This window comes from Pleurodeles waltl, chromosome 4_2 (assembly GCF_031143425.1).
Source record: "Pleurodeles waltl isolate 20211129_DDA chromosome 4_2, aPleWal1.hap1.20221129, whole genome shotgun sequence".
Classification (NCBI taxonomy): Eukaryota; Metazoa; Chordata; class Amphibia; order Caudata; family Salamandridae; genus Pleurodeles; species Pleurodeles waltl.
The window spans coordinates 695,813,609-695,833,109 of record NC_090443.1 but is presented as its reverse complement, the minus strand read 5'-3'; the positions used below and the strand labels follow the sequence as shown (position 1 = coordinate 695,833,109).

At 43.4% G+C, this 19,501-nt stretch overlaps 1 protein-coding gene across 1 annotated transcript in view; it reads right to left on the bottom strand.

Annotated features, from left to right (window-relative positions):
* Positions 1-19,501, bottom strand: part of LOC138293211 (calcium-activated chloride channel regulator 1-like) — a 704,166-nt gene that overhangs the window by 300,595 nt on the left and 384,070 nt on the right. The window contains exon 8 of the mRNA XM_069232299.1: positions 11,057-11,234. Within this exon, the coding sequence (XP_069088400.1) occupies positions 11,057-11,234 (178 nt within the window). The remainder of the gene's footprint in view (positions 1-11,056; positions 11,235-19,501) is intronic.

Sequence of the window (19,501 nt, the reverse complement as noted above, 5' to 3'; positions counted from 1 at the left end):
CCATCTCAAACCCCAATTTGAGATGTTTGAGGTCACCATGTTGGTGGTGACAGATGGAGGGTAGGAAGAGGAGAGTGAACCTCTCCCTGACCTCTTAGACTCCAAAGAGAAGGATGGGTCAGTGGAAGGTGTTAACCTTCCCCTACCCTGACTTCTGAACAGCAGAGTGACTGTTACCGGTTGTTGGGACAATACCACTCTGTTTTATCCCTCACTCCAAGGGTTACACACTTGTATGCTCATGACATTGATACGGGGACAGCTTCCCTGTCAAGAGTAAAAACTATAAGCTGTACAACAAAGTGAGGACCAGGATTAAGAAGGGCATTTCCAAACTGCTGGAATTGGGAGTGATTGAACCTGCCAGTAGCCCCTGGTCCAGCCCTATGGTGCTGCTACCAAAAGCTACCCAAAAGGGCACTACACCTGTTATGTTATGTTATGTTATTTTTATTTGTACCGCGCACAGCTGCCCCAGCAAAGGGGCGTCCCGGCGCTTTGAGAAGGTAAACACAACACAGCACTAAAAGCGGGCAAAAGAAGACAAAACACAACAGATAAGCTTAGACAAATAAAAAGGTCTTAATAGCCCGCCTAAACTGAAGGAGCTCATCAATGGCCCGGATTTGTGGAGGAAGAGAATTCCACCAACTCGCTGCCAGGACTCGAAAAGAGCGGCCCCCAATTCTGCTCAGCTTAAAGCGCGGAACCACTGCTAAGTTCTGGCCTAACGATCTAAGAGTGCGAGAGGGAACATAAGGAATCAGCAATTTCTCCATGATTTGCGGGGAAGTACCCTTTAAGATTTTAAATGCAAAACAGAGAACCTTAAATCTAATCCTCTGCTGCACAGGGAGCCAGTGGAGAGAGCGCAGAGTATTGGACACCGAACATCGCCTGGGGAGACCAGTCACCAGTCGGGCCGCAGCGTTTTGAACCCGCTGGAGCCGCCGAAATTCTGACTGGTTTATCCCCGCCAGTAGGGAGTTGGCATAGTCCAACCTAGACAGCACTGATGCTTGAACCACCAGCTGTCTTGTAGGTGCATCAAAGAATTTGAGGATAGGTCGAAGTCCTCTGATGATGCCATAGCAAGAAGCCACCACCTTCTTGGTATGACAGATGAAACTCAGAGAAGAATCAAACCATACCCCCAAGTTTTTTATCTCTGCCGCTGGGAGGGGAGTCACACCCAACTCCGAAGGCCACCATTTATCATCCCACAAAACCACCTGTTTACCAACCACCATAATCTCCGTCTTTTTGGTGTTTAACTGGAGACAGTTGGATTTCATCCAGTTAGCCACTTCCTGCAGACCATCACAAAACCTGGGAGCCTCCAGGTCTGAGTCCCCACTCAGTGTGACCACCAGCTGCGTATCATCTGCGTAGAACTCAGGTTCTGTGCAGATGAGAGGGAACTCAATTCACCCCCAAGACTGATGCTCATCCCATCCCCAGGGCAGATGAGCTGATGGATAGATTAGGGTCTGCTCAGTTCCTGAGTACTTTTGACCTTATTCTAGGATACTGGCAGATTGCCCTAACTGAAGGAGCCAAGGACAGGTCAGCCTTTATGCACTCCAGAGGGCCACTATCAATTTAGAGTGATGCCTTTTGGACTGAACAATGCCCCTACCACTTTCCAGAGGCTGGTGAACCAGGTTTTGGCTGGTATGGAAGGCTTCAGCGCTGCTTACTTGGATGACATAGCTGTCTTCAGTAGCAGCTGGAAGGACCAGCTCTTATACCTTTAGGAAGTGCTTAAGGCCCTGCATAATGGAGGTCTGACTATCAAGGCCAGTAAGTGCCATATAGGATTGGGGTCTGTGGTCTACTTGGAACACCTGGTAGGCGGGGGTAAGTTGCAATCCATCCTGGTCAAGATAGAAACCATCATGGCCTGGGAGCGCCCACAGACTCAGACAGATGTGAGAGCCTTCTTAGGCCTCACAGGATATTACAAGAGATATGTGAAAGGGTATGGCACCATTGATGTCCCCTTGACTGATCTGACATCAAAGAAACAACCAGGGAATGTGATTCAGACAGAGCATTTGACTCTCTAAAGCAGGGCAGGTGCACAGCCCCTGTGCTCAAGGCACCTGACTTTTCCAAAGAATTCTAAATGCAAACTGATGCCTCAGAGCATGGTTCAGGGACAGTACTATTACAGCTTAGTGAAGAGGGCCCAACGCAACATGTAGCACTGAATAAGTTGAGAGCATACCTGTTCGGGACTCACTTCGGGATTCAAACAGACCACAGGCCCCTCAGGTGGCTAATACAAATGAGGGGCGAGAATCCAGACATATTGAGGTGCTCCATCTCCCTGGACTATATGGTGGAACACAGACCTGGGTCAGACCATGCCAATGATGAAGGTCTCTCTAGGTTCTTTTGCCTTAGTGATGAGATCTCCCAAGAGGTTGGATAGTTATCCCCACTGTCAGCTGGGGGGACATGTGTTAGACCTGTCACCCTTAGGGTGGTCTTCCCCCAAACTTTTTGCCTGCTTTGCCTCACTTTTGCTGATCTATTTTTGTGGCCTTAGGTCTCTGGGACCTTTATCACTGCTAACCAGTGCCAAAGTAAATGTGCTCACTCTCCTAAAACATGGTAACATTGGTGTATCCACAATTGGCATATTTAATTTACTTAAACATCCCTAGAAAAGTGCACTAGAAATTGAATATGTGGAGTCCCACAGGAGTCATCCCTCAGCCCTACCCTTTTCAACATATACATGACACAGCTCACCAACATCATCTGATCACAAGACATCACTGTTATCTCCTACGTCAATAACACCCAACTCACCCTCTCCCTGATGGACAAAACAACCACTGCCAGAACCAACTTCACCAACTGCATGACCACTGTAGCAGACTGAATGCTAATCAACTGCCTGCAGCTCATCTCTGACAAGAAAGAGGTACTGGTCTTTGACAACAAGAACCCCCATGGGGCTCTACCTGGTGGCTGTTGGAGCTAGGACCCACAGACCAGGCAAGACATCTAGGCATCATCTTGGATGTGAAGCTAAACACAACAGCTCAAATTAACTAAGTATGCACCTCCTGCTTTCACAACCTAAGCATGCTGAAAAACATCTTCAAATGGCTGCCTCATAACACCAGGCGGACCATCACACAAACACTCATCACCAGCAGACTAGACTACGGCAATACTCTCTATGATGGAATCTCCAAACAACTCCTACACAGACTCCAGACCATCCAGAACACCACTGCAAGACTCATACTTGACCTCCCATGCCACACTCACATCACACCATACCTCAGGAAGGTTCACTGGCTTCCCATTCAAAAGCACAGCCAATTCAAACTTCTCATGCACACATACAAAGCTCTAGACAACACAGGACCAGAATAGCAGCATACACTTTCAACAGCCCACCAGACACCTACACTCTGTCTCAATCTCACACATCCCCCACATCCACAAAATCAAAACTGGAGGTTGCTCATTCTCTTACATCACACCCAAGACATGGAACGACCTTGCTCTACACATCAGAGCCTCCTCCTCACTTCTTGAGTTCCACAAGAAGCTGAAGACTTGGGCTCTTTGTATAAGCACCTTGTGGACCACAAAACTACACCCATGCCTAAGCACCTTGATACCCTCTCAGGTTATTAGTGTGATATACAAATCAATATAACATAACACTACTAGTGTCCAGGGTCTGTAAAGTAAATGCTACTAGTAGGCCTGCAGCACTGATTATGCCACCCACTTAAGTAGCCCATTCAACGTCTCAGGCCTGCCACTGCAGCTTTACTACAATGTCGACTTGGCATTTAAAAGCCTTTGCCAAGCCTCAAACTCCCCTTTTATTATATATATGTCACCTCTAAGGTAGGCCCAAGGTAACCCATAGGGTAGGGCGCTATGTAGTTAAAAGGCATAACATGTACTTTTAGATTTTACATGTCCTGGTAGTGAAAAACTCTCACATTCATTTTTCACTACTGTAAGGCATACTCCTCTCATAGGATAACATTGGCAGTTCCTTATTACATTTAATAAACTGTAATTTCTAATTGAGAAGGAGTGCACCTGTCATGTTTAGTACCTAAGGAATTGTAATGATAAATCCTCTTTAATGGTAAATTCAAAAAAACGAATACAAGTTTAAAAATGCCACTTTTAGGCAGTTCAAAATCAACAAAAAAACCTTGTCTGACTTCAATTAACAGCATATTCCATTCATCATTGTGATCACAAAATTCAATTGGCATGACTACTTTTAATTTTAAATTGCTGATTACCCATGATTTGAATTGATTCTTTTAACACATCATAGCATGTACTTTGGAACAATGTATCCGTAGTCACACTCAAAATACATTTCAAGTTCCCACTTCTTAGTTACAATTTATGAAACAAAGCGTATGCAAGCAATTGACTATTACTTGTATCACACAACATATACAAAATTAAAAAACAGCATCTGTGAGTCAGTGACCAATTCCAATATCCCAGTTCTCAAAATCATAACATAAGGAGTAATTTATTTGTGTCCATTGTCCACAATCCCAAAGTGAAATGGCACTAGGGGTTGAGACATTTTATTTTTTGGATATGAAAAAGGGGGCTATTATTTTGTCACGGATATCTGTGTCCTATGTTTTTTTTTATTAACTCCTTAGAAAGAAGAGACACCAGCCCCACATTATTGAATGAACCAGGACTTCTTTAGGATGCAATAATTCAATTTATGCTCAGGAAACTTTTTAGGAATGGATGTTAGAAGCAGCTGAGTGTGAAAAAAACTTGATGTCCAGTTCCTTGTCCTGAGGAGAACCCAGAAACGTGAGGTTCAAAATGCCTCGACATTCTTCCACTAGGGAGTTGATAAAAAGACCATGCAGATATTCTTTAAAAATTCATATCTCAAATTCTACTTATTGGATTTTTGTCATTTTGGTCTCATTGTATTCATTAAATTAGGCTCTATTTTTCTAACCCGGTGTGGACTACTTTTGTGGTCCCTTTTTGGACAGGGTGTATAGAGACCCAGTTTCTAACAGAGTCTATATTTAAAACCAAGCTCTCTAAGTCTAGGACTCATGGCAATTAATTCCTTTCTGATGGTGATTGATTATTTTGCAAAGTCTTGATCTATAAGGATTTTATTACCGTCAGCCTTCAAAGAAGGAATTTCTCCAGCTGCACATGTTATCATAATGACATGATAATGGTGAAGAAAAATAACTACCTGTGTTTACATTGATTCACTTTGTGAAGAGAAGGAATGTGGTGTAATTTATCTATCGCAAAGTTTAGATACAAAAGCTTAGATAAAAACATTTTGTAGATGTGCTCGACAATCCAATCCTTCAATACTTTCTGGAAGATTAGACATCCTTAATTAACACTGTCTGCTGCAGTTCTTCAAAACCAGGAGTGATTTTGTTGTTGGAATAATTTTAGTTGTATTTAGTAATATTTGGCCAATCATGGCCCTCTCTGCAGGGGCATTCCCAAATGTATTTGCCTTTCTCCCTCACTTTTTGCTGAATTTGTTTTGTTGGCTTTAGGACTCTGCACACTTTACCACTGCTAGCAGTGCTAAAGTGTTTAGGCTCTCTCCTTAAAACATGGTAACATTGGCATATACCTTATTGACATATTTAATTTACTTATCCATCCCTTGTAGAGTGGTATGATATATACACAGGATCTGTAAATTACATTCTACCCGTGGGGGTGCCGCCCATTTGAGTAGCACCTTCAAACATGTCCCAGGCCTCCCATTGCAGCCTGAATGCACTGTGACTCTGGCATGTCGACTTGGAATTTAAACCCCCTTTCCAAGTCTTAAACTCCCCTTTTATTACATGTGAGTCCCCCTAGGGGAGGTGCCAGGTAGCCCATAATACAGGGTGCTGTGTAATTAAAAGGTGGACATGTACTTTTAAGTTTTACATGTCCTGGTAGTGAACAGCTCACAAATTTGTTTTTCACTCCTGCATGGCCTACCACTCCCATAGGATAACATTGGGGATTCCTTATTACCTTTGAAAAGATGTAATTCCTAATTGAAAGAAAGTAGATATGCCATGTTGGTACCTATGGAATTCAAATGTTAACCGTCTTTATGGTAAAGTCAGATTTTTCATTACAATTTTGAAAAAGCCACTTTTGGAAAGTTGACATTTTCCTGCCCTTGGCCCTATGTGTCTACAGCCTGTCTTGAGTCACATGACTGAGGTTAGCTGGCAGCTAGGCTTTGTGAATTTTTCCCAGACAGTCACTCAATAGAGGGATTAGTTGTGCCTTAATGGCCCATCACTGGCAAAATGGGGAATGGAGCTAAGCACAGCCCCACTTACACATGAATATGCTGTGTCCTGTCTCCACACAAAAGGCTTAACAACCTTGCATTGTCACTGCAGCCAGCTTGGAGCCAGTGCAGGGGAGTCAGGAAAATCCATGCACTTCAAGTAACGTTTCCAGAAGCTTCTCCCACCTTCCTAGAGGAGGGCACCAGGATCTTCATACCCACTTTTAAGTTCAGTACTGGACCTGCGGAAGCACTATTAGAGGACTGCCTGCAGCTGTGACCTGCTGTGCACTCTGCCAGACTTCTGCTGTACCTGGAAGGACTGCTCTGCTACTTGGAGCCTTCCTTGAATCCTCAGAGGCCAGTCTTGCAGTTCATCCCTGCATATTCACCTGCATCCAGGGCTACGAGAAGTGACTCCAAGGGCTACGTAGCTGGACACATATTAAGAGCCACAGGGACAAAAAAGGGTCCCACCATCTTGAACCCACACTTGGACCCAGCCTGAGTGCGGATAGTGCCTCACGTGTGTTGTGTGTGTTTTGCAGACGCTTTAAACAGTGCCTCGGGTGATAAGCCTCACTGCTCGTGCCAAGCTACCAAGGGGGTGAGCAGGAGTGATCTTGGGTGTGTAACTCCCTCGCCCTGACTAGAGTGGGTGGGTTCTGCCTTGCTTAAGTACATACCCCAGCCAAACAGAAACCCCATTTCTAACAGGCCGGTTCTAAAATAATAAAATTAAATAGAATAACATGTTATTAGGCTAAAGGGCACAAGCAGCAGGCCTAGTTGCTAAGATAACGTGCCCAGAAACATCACAAAAAATGGCTCCACGAGAAGAGACTGTTCCACAGGTTCAACAGTTTTGCATTGGATAGGAATAAATGAAGCAACCTATTTATGCTTATTTGTCAGGGTAAACATTATCATTACTATCGATATAAAGGGTAATTAGTGTAATAAAAAAAGAGAACAATCCCAGTGGAGAATGAAGTCGTTTATGTAATAATAAAGTAATATGCAAATATTTCATTTTGTTAATAAATATGACAATCAAAAGTCGAAAATTTGCCTCTGAAGTCATCCAAAACCAGTTGTTTAGCACTGTACAGCAGCTAAAACAGACATGGGAGTCCCCAAGATGAAACTGCTCTTGTGTGAAACTCCTCATCTGCTCTGACAGGAAACTCAGCAATGAGGAAGACGATGGCCAGCAGGCCAATCAGGAGGACTTACAGAAAATGCAAAACTCCACCAGAATGCTGCAGATCCAGATACAAATGTCTCCCGGAATCAGTAGGTCAATGCCAGGGGTTTTCTGTTTATATTGAGCCCTCCTTGTCCTCTGGGAATGCTGTTGTTGTAGTAAGCCATTTCACGGGCCATTTCAGAATGCGCGCTTGTGCACCTTTAAAAATTTATTTCTTTGCGCACCTCAGATGACTCTGCACTTTTCATGCTGCTCTAAGGGGAAATCCTCAATTTTGGGAGTGAGCCAGAGATCATCCCTATGTTACTAAGGCTGTTTTCTGAACTCTGACTGATTTGCTGCATATTTGGAACTTAGGCCCTGATTTAGATAGTTGCGGATGGGATACTCTGTGACAACGGTGATGGATATCCTGTCCGCCAAAATCTGAGTTACATTATTTCCTATGGGATTTAGATTTCTGCGGATGTCATATCCGTCACTGTTGTGACGGAGTAACCCATTCGCCAATATCTAGAACAGGCCCTTAGTCTGTTTTTAATTTTGCCTATTATTCTTTAATCTTATTAAATTTTATTTCGGTTAAAAACCATAATAGTACAGATAAAACAGTGAGTATCTCTTGTTAAAGAAACCCAGTGCATACAACAGAGAATGCTCATAGAACAATCAGCAGCAAAGGGGTTGCAGTTATAAACATTCATAATCTTAGCACAATAAGAACACCATATTGCCAAAAGGGGGTACCATAAATTAATTTTTTTAAAGAAAACAGAATACAATGTGCCCCACCTCAAGGCCACAGAGGCCAGTTAGAGACATTGGCAGTAGCTACCCAAACTAGTATAAAAAGAAGAGTGTAAAGCGAGAGGTCCAAGGAACGAAAAAACGTGACTAAGTATGTGAACGTAATAGGTAGCCAAGCTGAACGTCTAAGGCTGTTATCATTGAGTTAGTGCATTCAACCTAATGCACCAACATTTGTGTAGGAATTTAGCAACTGTGCATACATACAATTCATAAGTTTCTGCTCTCAACAATATGAGTGCCCTATTGCACTGTCTGGGGCCTTGCTAGCTGGAATAACACAATTTTCCTTGGGCTCTCATAACCAGCGCAAAAAATGAAAAAGTGCATGAGCGATTCACCACCTCTTAGACAAACCGGGCATGCAGTACTAGGATGAGAAGTATACTTTTGTTTTTTTAGTGAAACTCTTAAGAGAAATAGTACCATGACGAAATTGAATACATAACTGCTTGGCTAAGGGGACCCTAATATAATCAAGGAGGTCCTCAAATCCACTGCAGTTTTTAATATCCATGAAGTCTGATTTGATGGAGCCTATGCTTGGTGTTTTGACTTTCACGGCCCAAATGTGCTCCCAAGAGGGTTCCTTCAGTTGTGCTCTGGATAAAGGAACTGGTTCAGATTCTGTGTCACAATACTCGCCAAGGCACAAAGCTATGAAAGAGGCCTTTAAACTCTCTCCCCACTTGATTTTCCTGCCCTTGTCCAGATCTACAAATTCTTCAAATTCTTTATTGTCCTATTTCTGAGAGCCTTCATGGTAGTGAGTTTATGTACGTAATTTAAATCTGTTGCATTTTTATTTAATAATCCGGTATTGAACATTTTACATTTTTGTAATAACTGTCAGAAATCTCTAGTTCTGTCATAGAACTCACTTATTGAGTCAGTCGTTTCTTTTTGACTGTATTGACTTGGCCACGCTATGGAGATTCTGGAGTAAAATTGTTACTAAAATGATTGTCAAAGAGTGACTTTCAATATTAATATAATGTTTGTGAAAGTTTTCATCTGTTTTCAATTCTTTTTAGGATTTTAAGCAGCGCTAGGTTGTCCTATGTTGTGTCACGGTAGTGGGTATTGGTTTGTGCTAGTCCCACTCCATTACTCTCGCTTTCCACTGATTTTCAGAGGTTTTATTCTATGCAGTGTGCTTGCATAAACATTTGTTGTAAATGGTTTCTTGTGCACAAAAGTTAAGTAACGCTATTGTTTTGCATCACATAAGCGCAAATGTTTAGTAATGCTGGGCTCCTGTATGCAATTCAGGAATTTGGAGCAGAGCACAATTGGTTGATATAAGGTAACGACAACGTTTTCCCAGATTTATTAGTAATAATACCTGGGATTTTGGAGTCAAAGCTTTGTATACAGTGGAGAGAGCTTTGATTAACACCCATTTTTGTCTCTTGCAGGCATAGCAAGGGTAAAAACCCTTAAACCAGCAGGTACGTTAGCCCATTTCCTGAAGCCCATCAGCACTGGTGCAGCTGCATTCTGAATCAGCTGAAAACCAGGGCTTTAAGTGGGCTGGGTCCCTCTGGGTCTCCGAGCCTGTAGTCATTAAAAACGGACATCAAAACGGATCCCTATAGGGCCTTCTATTCATTTCCTTAACTTTACTAGCAAATAACACTGCTGGACTTCTAAAAATGAATGTAAAAAACGTTAAGGTAATCAACGTCAGGGGCCAGCGATTTAGTTCCTGTGAATGTTTTATATATTTTACTTAATCTCGTTTTCCCGAAGGTTGTTAGCTATTTCAAGGATGTTGTGTTTTTGTATTTTTGTGTCACATTTTACGCTTGTACAGTGCATATTTTGAAATGAGTAGCCTCAAGGGGCCACAATTGAGAGTGTGCACCACAGGCACTGTGAGTTTCTCATAGAGCCCATCAATGCGTCAAAAATGTTCAAATTACATGGTCACCCAAACCTTGGCCTCTCTTCAGAGCACCCAGAGCAATGGCCATATATTCCAGATGCAATTGTGATTCTGTGGAAATGTGTGTGAAGGAGGTACACAGTTGACGAAACTTGATGGTACCCCCTGCGAAGTATATAGGGTGGCCCTTTCCACCAGACTCACTCAAGAGCGCTCAGGCCAGGGTGCTGTGCAGAGGGAGCCCCTGGAGCTGCCCCCCCCCCCCACCTCTCCCCTCCTGCATCGCTGGGTCTGTGGGGGCCTTTGTTACGCCACTGGGCAAGTGGAAAGTAAAAGAAAATGCAATGCTTACAGGTGAGTCTGTGTTTGGGGCGATGAAGTTGGAGAGGCGGGGAAGTGTATTCAGGATAGAGTGAAAAGAGGGTCTTAAGGAGGAAAGAGATGAAATGTAAGATATGCAGATAGAGGAGATGCGGACAGAAAAAGGGTGTGCATGTCTAACATAGAACGAGCATGACAGAAGTGATTGAGACACTCAGAAGACCACCCTCGTCTAAAGGCCTCTGTAATGTTTAATTCAAAACCTCACAATTTCAAAAATGAAACATTATCAATACTAATTATTTACAACTCGTTCTTACTCACATATCTTACACAGCTGACAGCCATTGACAAAGCCAATAGTCCAGGCTGGTTTTAGGTATATGTCCGGTGTTATGTAACTGGATGCAATAACAGAAAGCTCAGGGACGAAACAAAATACTGGTCCTTTGGCACACAGAAATGTACTTTAAGTGTATGCTTCGGCAAAGTAGAGTTTAGAAAACAATGTATTTACCTGACATGTCTGCTATTTCCTCAAGCGCCTTTGCTGCTTGTGGTCCCAGAGCAACTACGTGAACGATCGCGCCACTGTTCTTCACATCGGGAAAGCAGCCCGCTGTGTTAGAACCATCTTCACCATCAGTTAATAGCACGAGTTCAGTGCCATCTGTGTATCCACTTCTTCCGTTTACCTACAGGCAGAATGATGACAAATGAAAGCGATCATTTTAATTTATAGTCACACTCCTGGTTTTGGAGATTCATATTCTGGAAACGAATATCATATGTTTAGCTCAATGCTTTCAATTTAAAGCAAACATATTTATGTAAATGCTATTCATTGTATTTTAAGATGCAGAACAAGGCATAATAACATAACGAAATGCAAAGTGAATAAAAATGAAATGACAGCGAAATTAAGAAATAATGCAGCAGAATGTAGCCTGTTCAAGGGGGGGGGGGAAAGAGGCATGCAGCAAGTTCGATTGATCATGGTTGGATATATATAAATGACGCCTGAAAATAATCCCTTTACCAGCATCTTAGGAAATACATTTTCCCGGTTAGCCAAAAATGTTTTTTAATGTGATTTCAGATTCTCGTTCCTATAAGTACATTTTCCACAGGCATTAAAGGTTTGATCACCCAAGATGGCCTGTAATGGATCCTGGAACCACCCTCATAGTGCATTGAAAATAACACTGTGGGGGTCATTCCTACATTGGTGGGAACCGCCGAATGACCGCACTGCGGTCAAAAGACCGCAGCGGCCATTCTGGCTTTCCCGCTGGGCCGGCGGGTGACCGCCAGAAGGCCGCCCGCCGGCCCAGCGGGAAACCCCCTTCTACGAGGATGCCGGCTCTGAATGGAGCCGGCGGAGTCGAAGGGGTGCGACGGGTGCAGTGGCACCCGTCGCGATTTTCAGTGTCTGCTTTGCAGACACTGAAAATCTTAGTGGGGCCCTGTTAGGGGGCCCCTGCAGTGCCCATGCCAGTGGCATGGGCACTGCAGGGGCCCCACGACACCCATTACCGCCATCGGAACAGGATGGCGGTAAGGGGGTCGGAATCCCCATGGCGGCGCTGCAAGCAGCGCCGCCATGGAGGATTCCCTGGGCCAGGGGTAAACCGTCGGGAAACCGCCGGTTGCCCTTTTCTGACCGCGGCTTTACCGCCGCGGTCAGAATGGCCAAGGAAGCACCGCCAGCCTGTTGGCGGTGCTTCCGTCATTTTAGCCCTGGCGGTCGTCGACCGCCAGGGTTAGAATGACCCCCTGTATCTATTTTTCAGCATCCATTTTTATCCACACATAAAGATCTGTCCAAAGAGCTATGTCACGGGAACAATCATAAAATACGTGAATAAGAATAGCTTAACTGCTGTGTGTTACGTTTCCAAAATGTACCGTTCATTTGTATCTTCAATTGGCACCTTTGATGGCCGGTGTGCCCTCATGGAGATGTTTCGTTTCATAAGCCTAACAGGGTGATTTAGAGCTTTGCGCGCAGAATTTCTGTCCGCCAGATGGTGGAGGTATCTTTTTCCAACATTGCTGATGTACTTTTACTGCATTGTGAGTTCGCCACTATGACTACATCAGTCATGAAAATAAACACTTTGGGAAGGTTATGTACTGCCTTATGTTATTTCCTCCATGCATGTGTACAATTGGAATTTACACCCAAAGAGAACTGTATTGCCATTGCTCACATTTCCTGTTTGAGTTACCCATTGGGGGTGTTTTGCAGCATGTTGTAGTACCTCTTGTCAGCCAGATGCTGTATGCATTCTCACCAGCACTTCGGTTGCTGTAAGTAGAGCTTTCAACACAATTCTGTTGAAAATATCACTTAATACTGTGCTGCACTAATGTCCAATGAAGGATGTAAATGCTTCTGGGTCCAGCAATACCAATCGCAGCCAAAAATTGTAGCACGTGGTGACTCCAATGGATAAATTAGGTCAGCGTTCATCACACACATCACACACAGAGGACACCGCCAGTAACTGACATAGGGTCTGATTACGACTTTGGAGGAGGTGTTAATCCGTCCCAAAAGTGACTGTAAAGTGACGGATATACCACCAGCCTTATTACGAGTTCCATAGGATATAATGGACTCGTAATATGGCTGGTGGTATATCCGTCACTTTACCGTCACTTTTGGGACGGATTAACACCTCCTCCAAAGTTGTAATCAGGCCCTTAGAATGTAAAATGGAATGACGACATACATCATGAAGCAAATATGGAAGAACCAATAACAAGCAGGATGAACATTAATGAAAATAAAAGAAAACATACATGAACCTGCAAATGTAATTACTACACATTTCTACTTGTATGATTATCCTTTTGTATTCTTAATTTCGTGTGTTGCTGCTTTTCTAATGTGATTGTAGCTTCTGTCAGTTGTTTATGCCTTGTCTGCCTGCTGGTGTGAGGCTCTGAGAATCAAGTTACTTTGACACATGTATGCTTTCAAGTAAGTAAGTAAGTAAGTAATTCCGCCAGACATGGTGGCCGACCATCATCATCGAGGCTCGGCAGTTACGTTGCTTTTATTTTGCAGGAGCCGATGGCAGATATTTAGGAGGTTCCACTAGTAGATGTTTGCCAACAGAGGAACTCCAAATGGGGCAAAGGTGTTAAAGGAGATTGAAAGTGCCAATCCAGCTCTTTAATGCCACCCTGGAAGGGGTGCGGCTTCAACGTCAACCATCCTCTCCAGTCCACAGGAATGTCAAAGCTACAATGCAGGTTCCAGCACTCTAATATGTAATAGTGGCATCACTCCGGAGGCACTGCTGCAGATTGGCTGCAGGCATACAGACACTACAGAGATGACACAATTTATTGGCAGATAATTTTTTTCCACTTACCTTTAAGTCACCCTGGCCCTAATTTGAGATTAGCAATCTTCTCGGTATTGTATTGTGGCAACTTTCCCCAAAGTTGTAGACTGATAACCAATTCCAAATCAACTACATGTTCTGTTCAGCTTTTGTCTAAGAATGTGCAGTTCTTTGTTGATTGCACAAATCCTTCACATTCCCTTCATCACAATGTTCACCTATATGTAAAGTCCACACGACATTTCTACAACTCGCAGCCAGTTTTTCACTTGTTTTAAAGATTAATGGGGGGGGGTGGAATGGAAATGATGTGGCTCCAGTACCATTTTAATGCAGTGATGCTTGTTCCTGAGACTAATGAAATCCATGCTGTTGATGGAATCTGTTCAAGAGGTTAGAAGGGTGGATAATATGATGAAGCAGAGCAAGAAAGAAAAGTATTTCAGAGGGGTGCATTGAGCAGTCAGGGCAGGAAGTTGATCCAAAAAAGGATGAGTCCTTAAATTCATATTTACTTATAATTACATGTTTCAAGCTCTGTGAGTGAGAATGAGGTTTTCAGAGGTTAAGGTGTTCTGAGAAGGCAGCACGTAAGAATATACTCTGGTTCATTTATCATAAATGTGAAGTATATAAATGAACAATAAGCCCAAATACTGCTGTAGTGACCAGTAATGAAAATACAATGTCACCTCATATTCAGTCTGCCTCTTAAAACGAACAATAAGCCCAAATACTGCTGTAGTGACCAGTAATGAAAATACAATGTCACCTCATATTCAGTCTGCCTCTTAAAGGTGTAGCAACATGAAGCCTACAATTGTTTGCCCCCTTTTAGAGTGCTAAATCGCACATAGTGCCCTGATGAGCAATGTGTACATGTATTTTTTGAATTTGCATAGAGTTAACCTATCTAAAAGGCAGCAAAGTTAACTCCTAGTTCGAAGCCAGAGATGCAAACAAAGAGTGAATTTAGGAAATTGGGTTATTAATTGGGGGGTAAGTACCCACCTCAAGTAATAATCACAAGCCTTGTCAGAGTGAACAATTAAAATCACTAAATAAAACTGAGCTCAACCCACGGGTAGGTAAGTGACCAATCAGACAGGCTTAACTTACAGAAAACACGTAAAGCATTTACAAGCATCAAAACAGTTGAAAAGTAAAAAACACAACATAAAAATTACAATCAAATTTAGAAAAATTGAGTCAAATTTAACAAACAATATGACACTGAAATGATAAAAAATCCCGTAACGGAGAGCAGAGATATTCATTTGTAAAGATTTGAGTGGAAATAGTACCTAGAAACAGAAAAAGGGCCAATGAAAGCCAGTGGTTGTGGTAGAACAAGATCTAGGTGCAATTTGACACCGATAGCTGTGGAGCATGGATAGGAAACACTAACTAGGTTCATCCTGGTCAAAGATTTTAACTTCTGATTTTAGTCCTTTAAGTGCTAAATCCACCACAGGAGGACACTTCCTCTAAAGCCTCCCAGGACCTCAGGTGAGGCTCTTAGAAACTCCCATGGAGGCAGGCAGAGTCCAGTCTGTATTAAGTTGCCACTAATCAGCTGGGAAGCTGCAGGAAAGGCCTGTTGGAGCTTCTTGTATCCCTGACCTCAGGGCAAGAAGTGTTGTGAAGCGGGTTCCTAAAGATGCCACAATTATGCCTGACACTAGTTAGTGGGTGAGAATGAACCCTGGGGACACTCTAACCAATGGGAATAATCCTACCCCCTTGGAAATTTTTAAGATGGTTGAAATCATCAGCCAAACTGAACTTTTAGGTTTGAGGCAATGTGGGAGGAATGTACTATGGTAATCCTAGTGTCCTCCGACATCTAACAGCAAAGTCTAGTTTGAGACTGTCTCTGTACCCACAGTAATGTTTGAGACAGAAGTCTGGTAGAACAGAGCTGAGTTTTCTTCAAACAGAAAGCAGATACACACAAATTGTTCTGTCATCCTATTTCCTATCTTTGAGGTGCACCACAAATGTTATTTATACACCCAGCGGGCCTTTCAAACTGGCTATGGCACTGTAAAGTCAAAGAAAGGCCACTGTGATTGCGGCCCGTCTGTTTGGCCCTGCCCGAAGTGTTAGCTAACATTTGCCTGTGAGAGAGGAAGCCTCTTGAAGTGTGTCCCAAGTGTCGCATGAAAGACACCAGCAGACCAGTCAAGCAGGATGGGATATTCAAACAGGATTTGGCACTTAAATATCAAAAAAGGATCTTCACACACTCGCCCTGCATATTTTGTCAGGTTCTAATCGGTCAATACTACCCATTCAGGTCAGCCTATTGTTTGCTCCTTGCAGAACGTTCCGTTCTTATCTTATTTATGCCTATTTAAATGCTAATTACTGAATGGCAGAGGTGGAGAGCAAAATGCAGATTTAGCTTTTAGGAAATTCAGAGTGTGAAAGGGAACTTTCTGAAACATATCTTTCCAAAATATTTATTATAAATCTGACTTTACCAGTGAATTAGGCTTGTAATAAATATTTAAAAAACACAAATATTAAATCAATAGCCGTTTTTCTAGCCGGAAATAACATTTACTAACATTAATATTGTATCTCAATGCTTTGCTATGCTGCAGTGTGAATAGCTTCTCAGGCTTTTCATTGTAAGGACATGTTTAACATTAAACATTCACATGTCCTACTTTTAAATATCATGCACCTTAGCTTATGGGCTATAAGGCCTGCTTAGGGGTGAGGAATTACTATTTAAAAGGCAAGATCAAACCAGTGAAAAGGGGTTATTTTGGCAGGTTAAAACACAGGTTTCAACTGCAGAGCCAGACTACATGGTAGGCCTGGAGACATGCTTTACAGTGCCCCTTCAGTAGATGGCGCAATGAGTGTTACAGTCTACTAGTAGCATTTGATTTACAGGCCCTGGGTACTAATATCATCACATACCAGGACTTATAGGAAAATTAAATGAACTAATAAACTATAAACCAACTTTACCACATTCAAGTAGGAGCACACACACCTTACCACTGAATAGTAGGTGTAAAGTGTACAGAGTTCTACAGCTAGTAAAAATAGGGTTCAGCAAAAAGAAAGAAAAAAACAGGGACCCCTGAGCAGGGATGGAAGGGGAGTAGTTTCCCCTTGCACACCCACCCTCCCTGTCCCCCCGTGGCGCCTGATGACTTCAGCGCACAATCGCGTGCCGACCTCATCAGAGGCCTATCCCTCCACGCTGGAAGCTCAGCTTCCAGTGCTGATAGGAGCAGAAATGCAAAAGTATTTCTCCTCCGATCACTTGGAGGGGCTGAGAGGCATCAAAGGAAAGCAAAGGCCTTTCCTTTCTTTTGATGTCTTTCTCAGCAATTCTCCACTAGACACGAGGGAATTAACTTTTTATTTATTATTACTGAATAATTGGAGCAGCCCCTTGGGCAAGGGCCACTCCTCAGGGGTGCAATTTATTTTTAAGCCATTTCTGCCTTCCCTGGGGGCAGATCGGCCTATTGTAATTAGGCCGATCTGCCCCCAGGGGGGACAGAAACCGTTAGACAGCAGGGATATATATATTTTTTTAAAACTTTTTTTTTTTATATGTGGGGAGCGGCCCCTTCGACAAGGCTCGCTCCCCTGGGGGAAAAATGTATTTTAGGCCATTTAATTTTTGTATTGGGCCAATCTGCTCCCAAGGGGGGCAGAAACCACTAGACACCAGGGAATTTTTTTGTTATTTATATTTATACATAAGGGGAGCGCCCCCTTGGGTAAGAGCTGCTCCCCAAGGGGGCAATTTATAGGTCATTCCTGCCCCCCCATGGGGGCAGATCAGCTGTTTATAAATAGGCCGATCTGCCCCCAGGGGTGTATTTTTTTTTGGCATCAATTTCACGCAAGGGTTGTTCTCAATGGGGGGGGGAATTGTTTTTAGGTCAGGGAGGCAGAAACCACTAGGCCGGAGGATTTTTTTTTTTTGCGCCAATTTCACGCAAGGGGAGCGACCTTTTAGGTCTATTAGGCCGATCTGCCACAGGGGGGTCAGGGGAGGGGACATAAACAACTTAGGCACCAGGGATTGGTGTGTGTGTTTTGTTTGAGGGGGGCAGCCCCTTGGGCAAGGTTCACTCCCATTGGGGGCACATGTTACTGTTGGCCATATCTGCCCCCCTTGGGGGCAGATCCGCCTTCTTTTGGAAGCCTATCAGAGACCAGGGAAGATGGGTTTTTTTCAAAATAAGAGGGTGGGGGTATGGCCTACTAGATTCCAGGGAATTAAAAAAAAAACAAAAAATAGTGGGGTGGTGGCTACCAACCAGTATGGGCATGGTTATGCCCCACCCCAACTGTAGGGGGTAACAGTCTTTCAGCTCTCTTCTGCCCACTAAAACATCTTATCCCAATGCAAGCAAGAGTACATTTGATTATTTTGGTTTTTGGTTTTACATTTGGGCCATGAGAGATTGGCGAACTCTCTAAAACGTCCCACTTGGAATGGTGAGGGCTGCACTTTTTGGATTTTAGGATGCTGCCATGTAGAAAAATCCACAAGACCTAGACACATCTGAAAACTAAACATCTGAGTGAGTCCAGGATGGTGTGCTTCACATGCACCCCGCACCATTTTCTTACCCACAATGCCCTGCAAACCTCCAACTTTGCTGGAAATCCCACATTTTTTCCTCATTTTTGTGATGGAACCTTCCGGAATCTGCAGGAATCCACAAAATTCCTACCATCCAGCATTGTCTCATCTATACCGATAAAAATGTGCCCCACTTGTCAGCCTAGGTATGTTGTTTTTCAAACTGCCCTTTTGGACCTGCTTTCGTTCCTCCTCAATTTCGACACGTTTTTGGCTCTTGCCTGTCACAGGCACTTGGCCCACCTACACAAGTGAGGCATAATTTTTACCTTGAGACTGAGGGGAACGTTGGGTGGTAGGAAACTTGTCCCGGTGCGGTGATCCCACACAGAAATGTGGGAAAAATTTGATTTCTTAAGCTAAATTTGAGGTTTGCTGAAGATTCTGGGTAAGAAAACACTGGGGGATCAACGCAAGTAACACCTCCCTAGACTCCCCCGGGTGTCTAGTTTTCAGAAATGTCTGAGTTTAATACATTTTCCTGTATGGCTGCTGAAAACTTTGCACTTTGCAAAAAACAGCTCTGGTTTCTTTGGGAAAATGCAATGTGTCCATGTTGTGTTTTGGGGCACTTCCTGTGGCGGGCGCTGGGCATACCCACACAAGTGAGGTACCATTTTTATCGGGAGACTTGGGGGAATGCTCGGTGGAAGGAAATTTGTGGCTCCTCTCAGATTCCAGAACTTTCTGTCACCGAAATGTGAGGAAAAAGTGTTTTTTTGGCCAAATGTTGAGGTTTTAAGAGGATTCTGAGTAACAGAACATGGTGAGAGCCCCACAAGTCACCCCATTTTGGATTCCCCTAGGTATCTAGTTTTAAAAAATGCACAGGTTTAGTAGGTTTCCCAAGGTGCCGGCTGAGCTAGAGATCAAAATCCACAGCTAGGCATTTTCCAAAAAACACATCAGTTTTCAATGTAAAAATGTGATGTGTCCATGTTGCGTTTCCTGCCGCAGGTGTTAGGCTTACCCACGC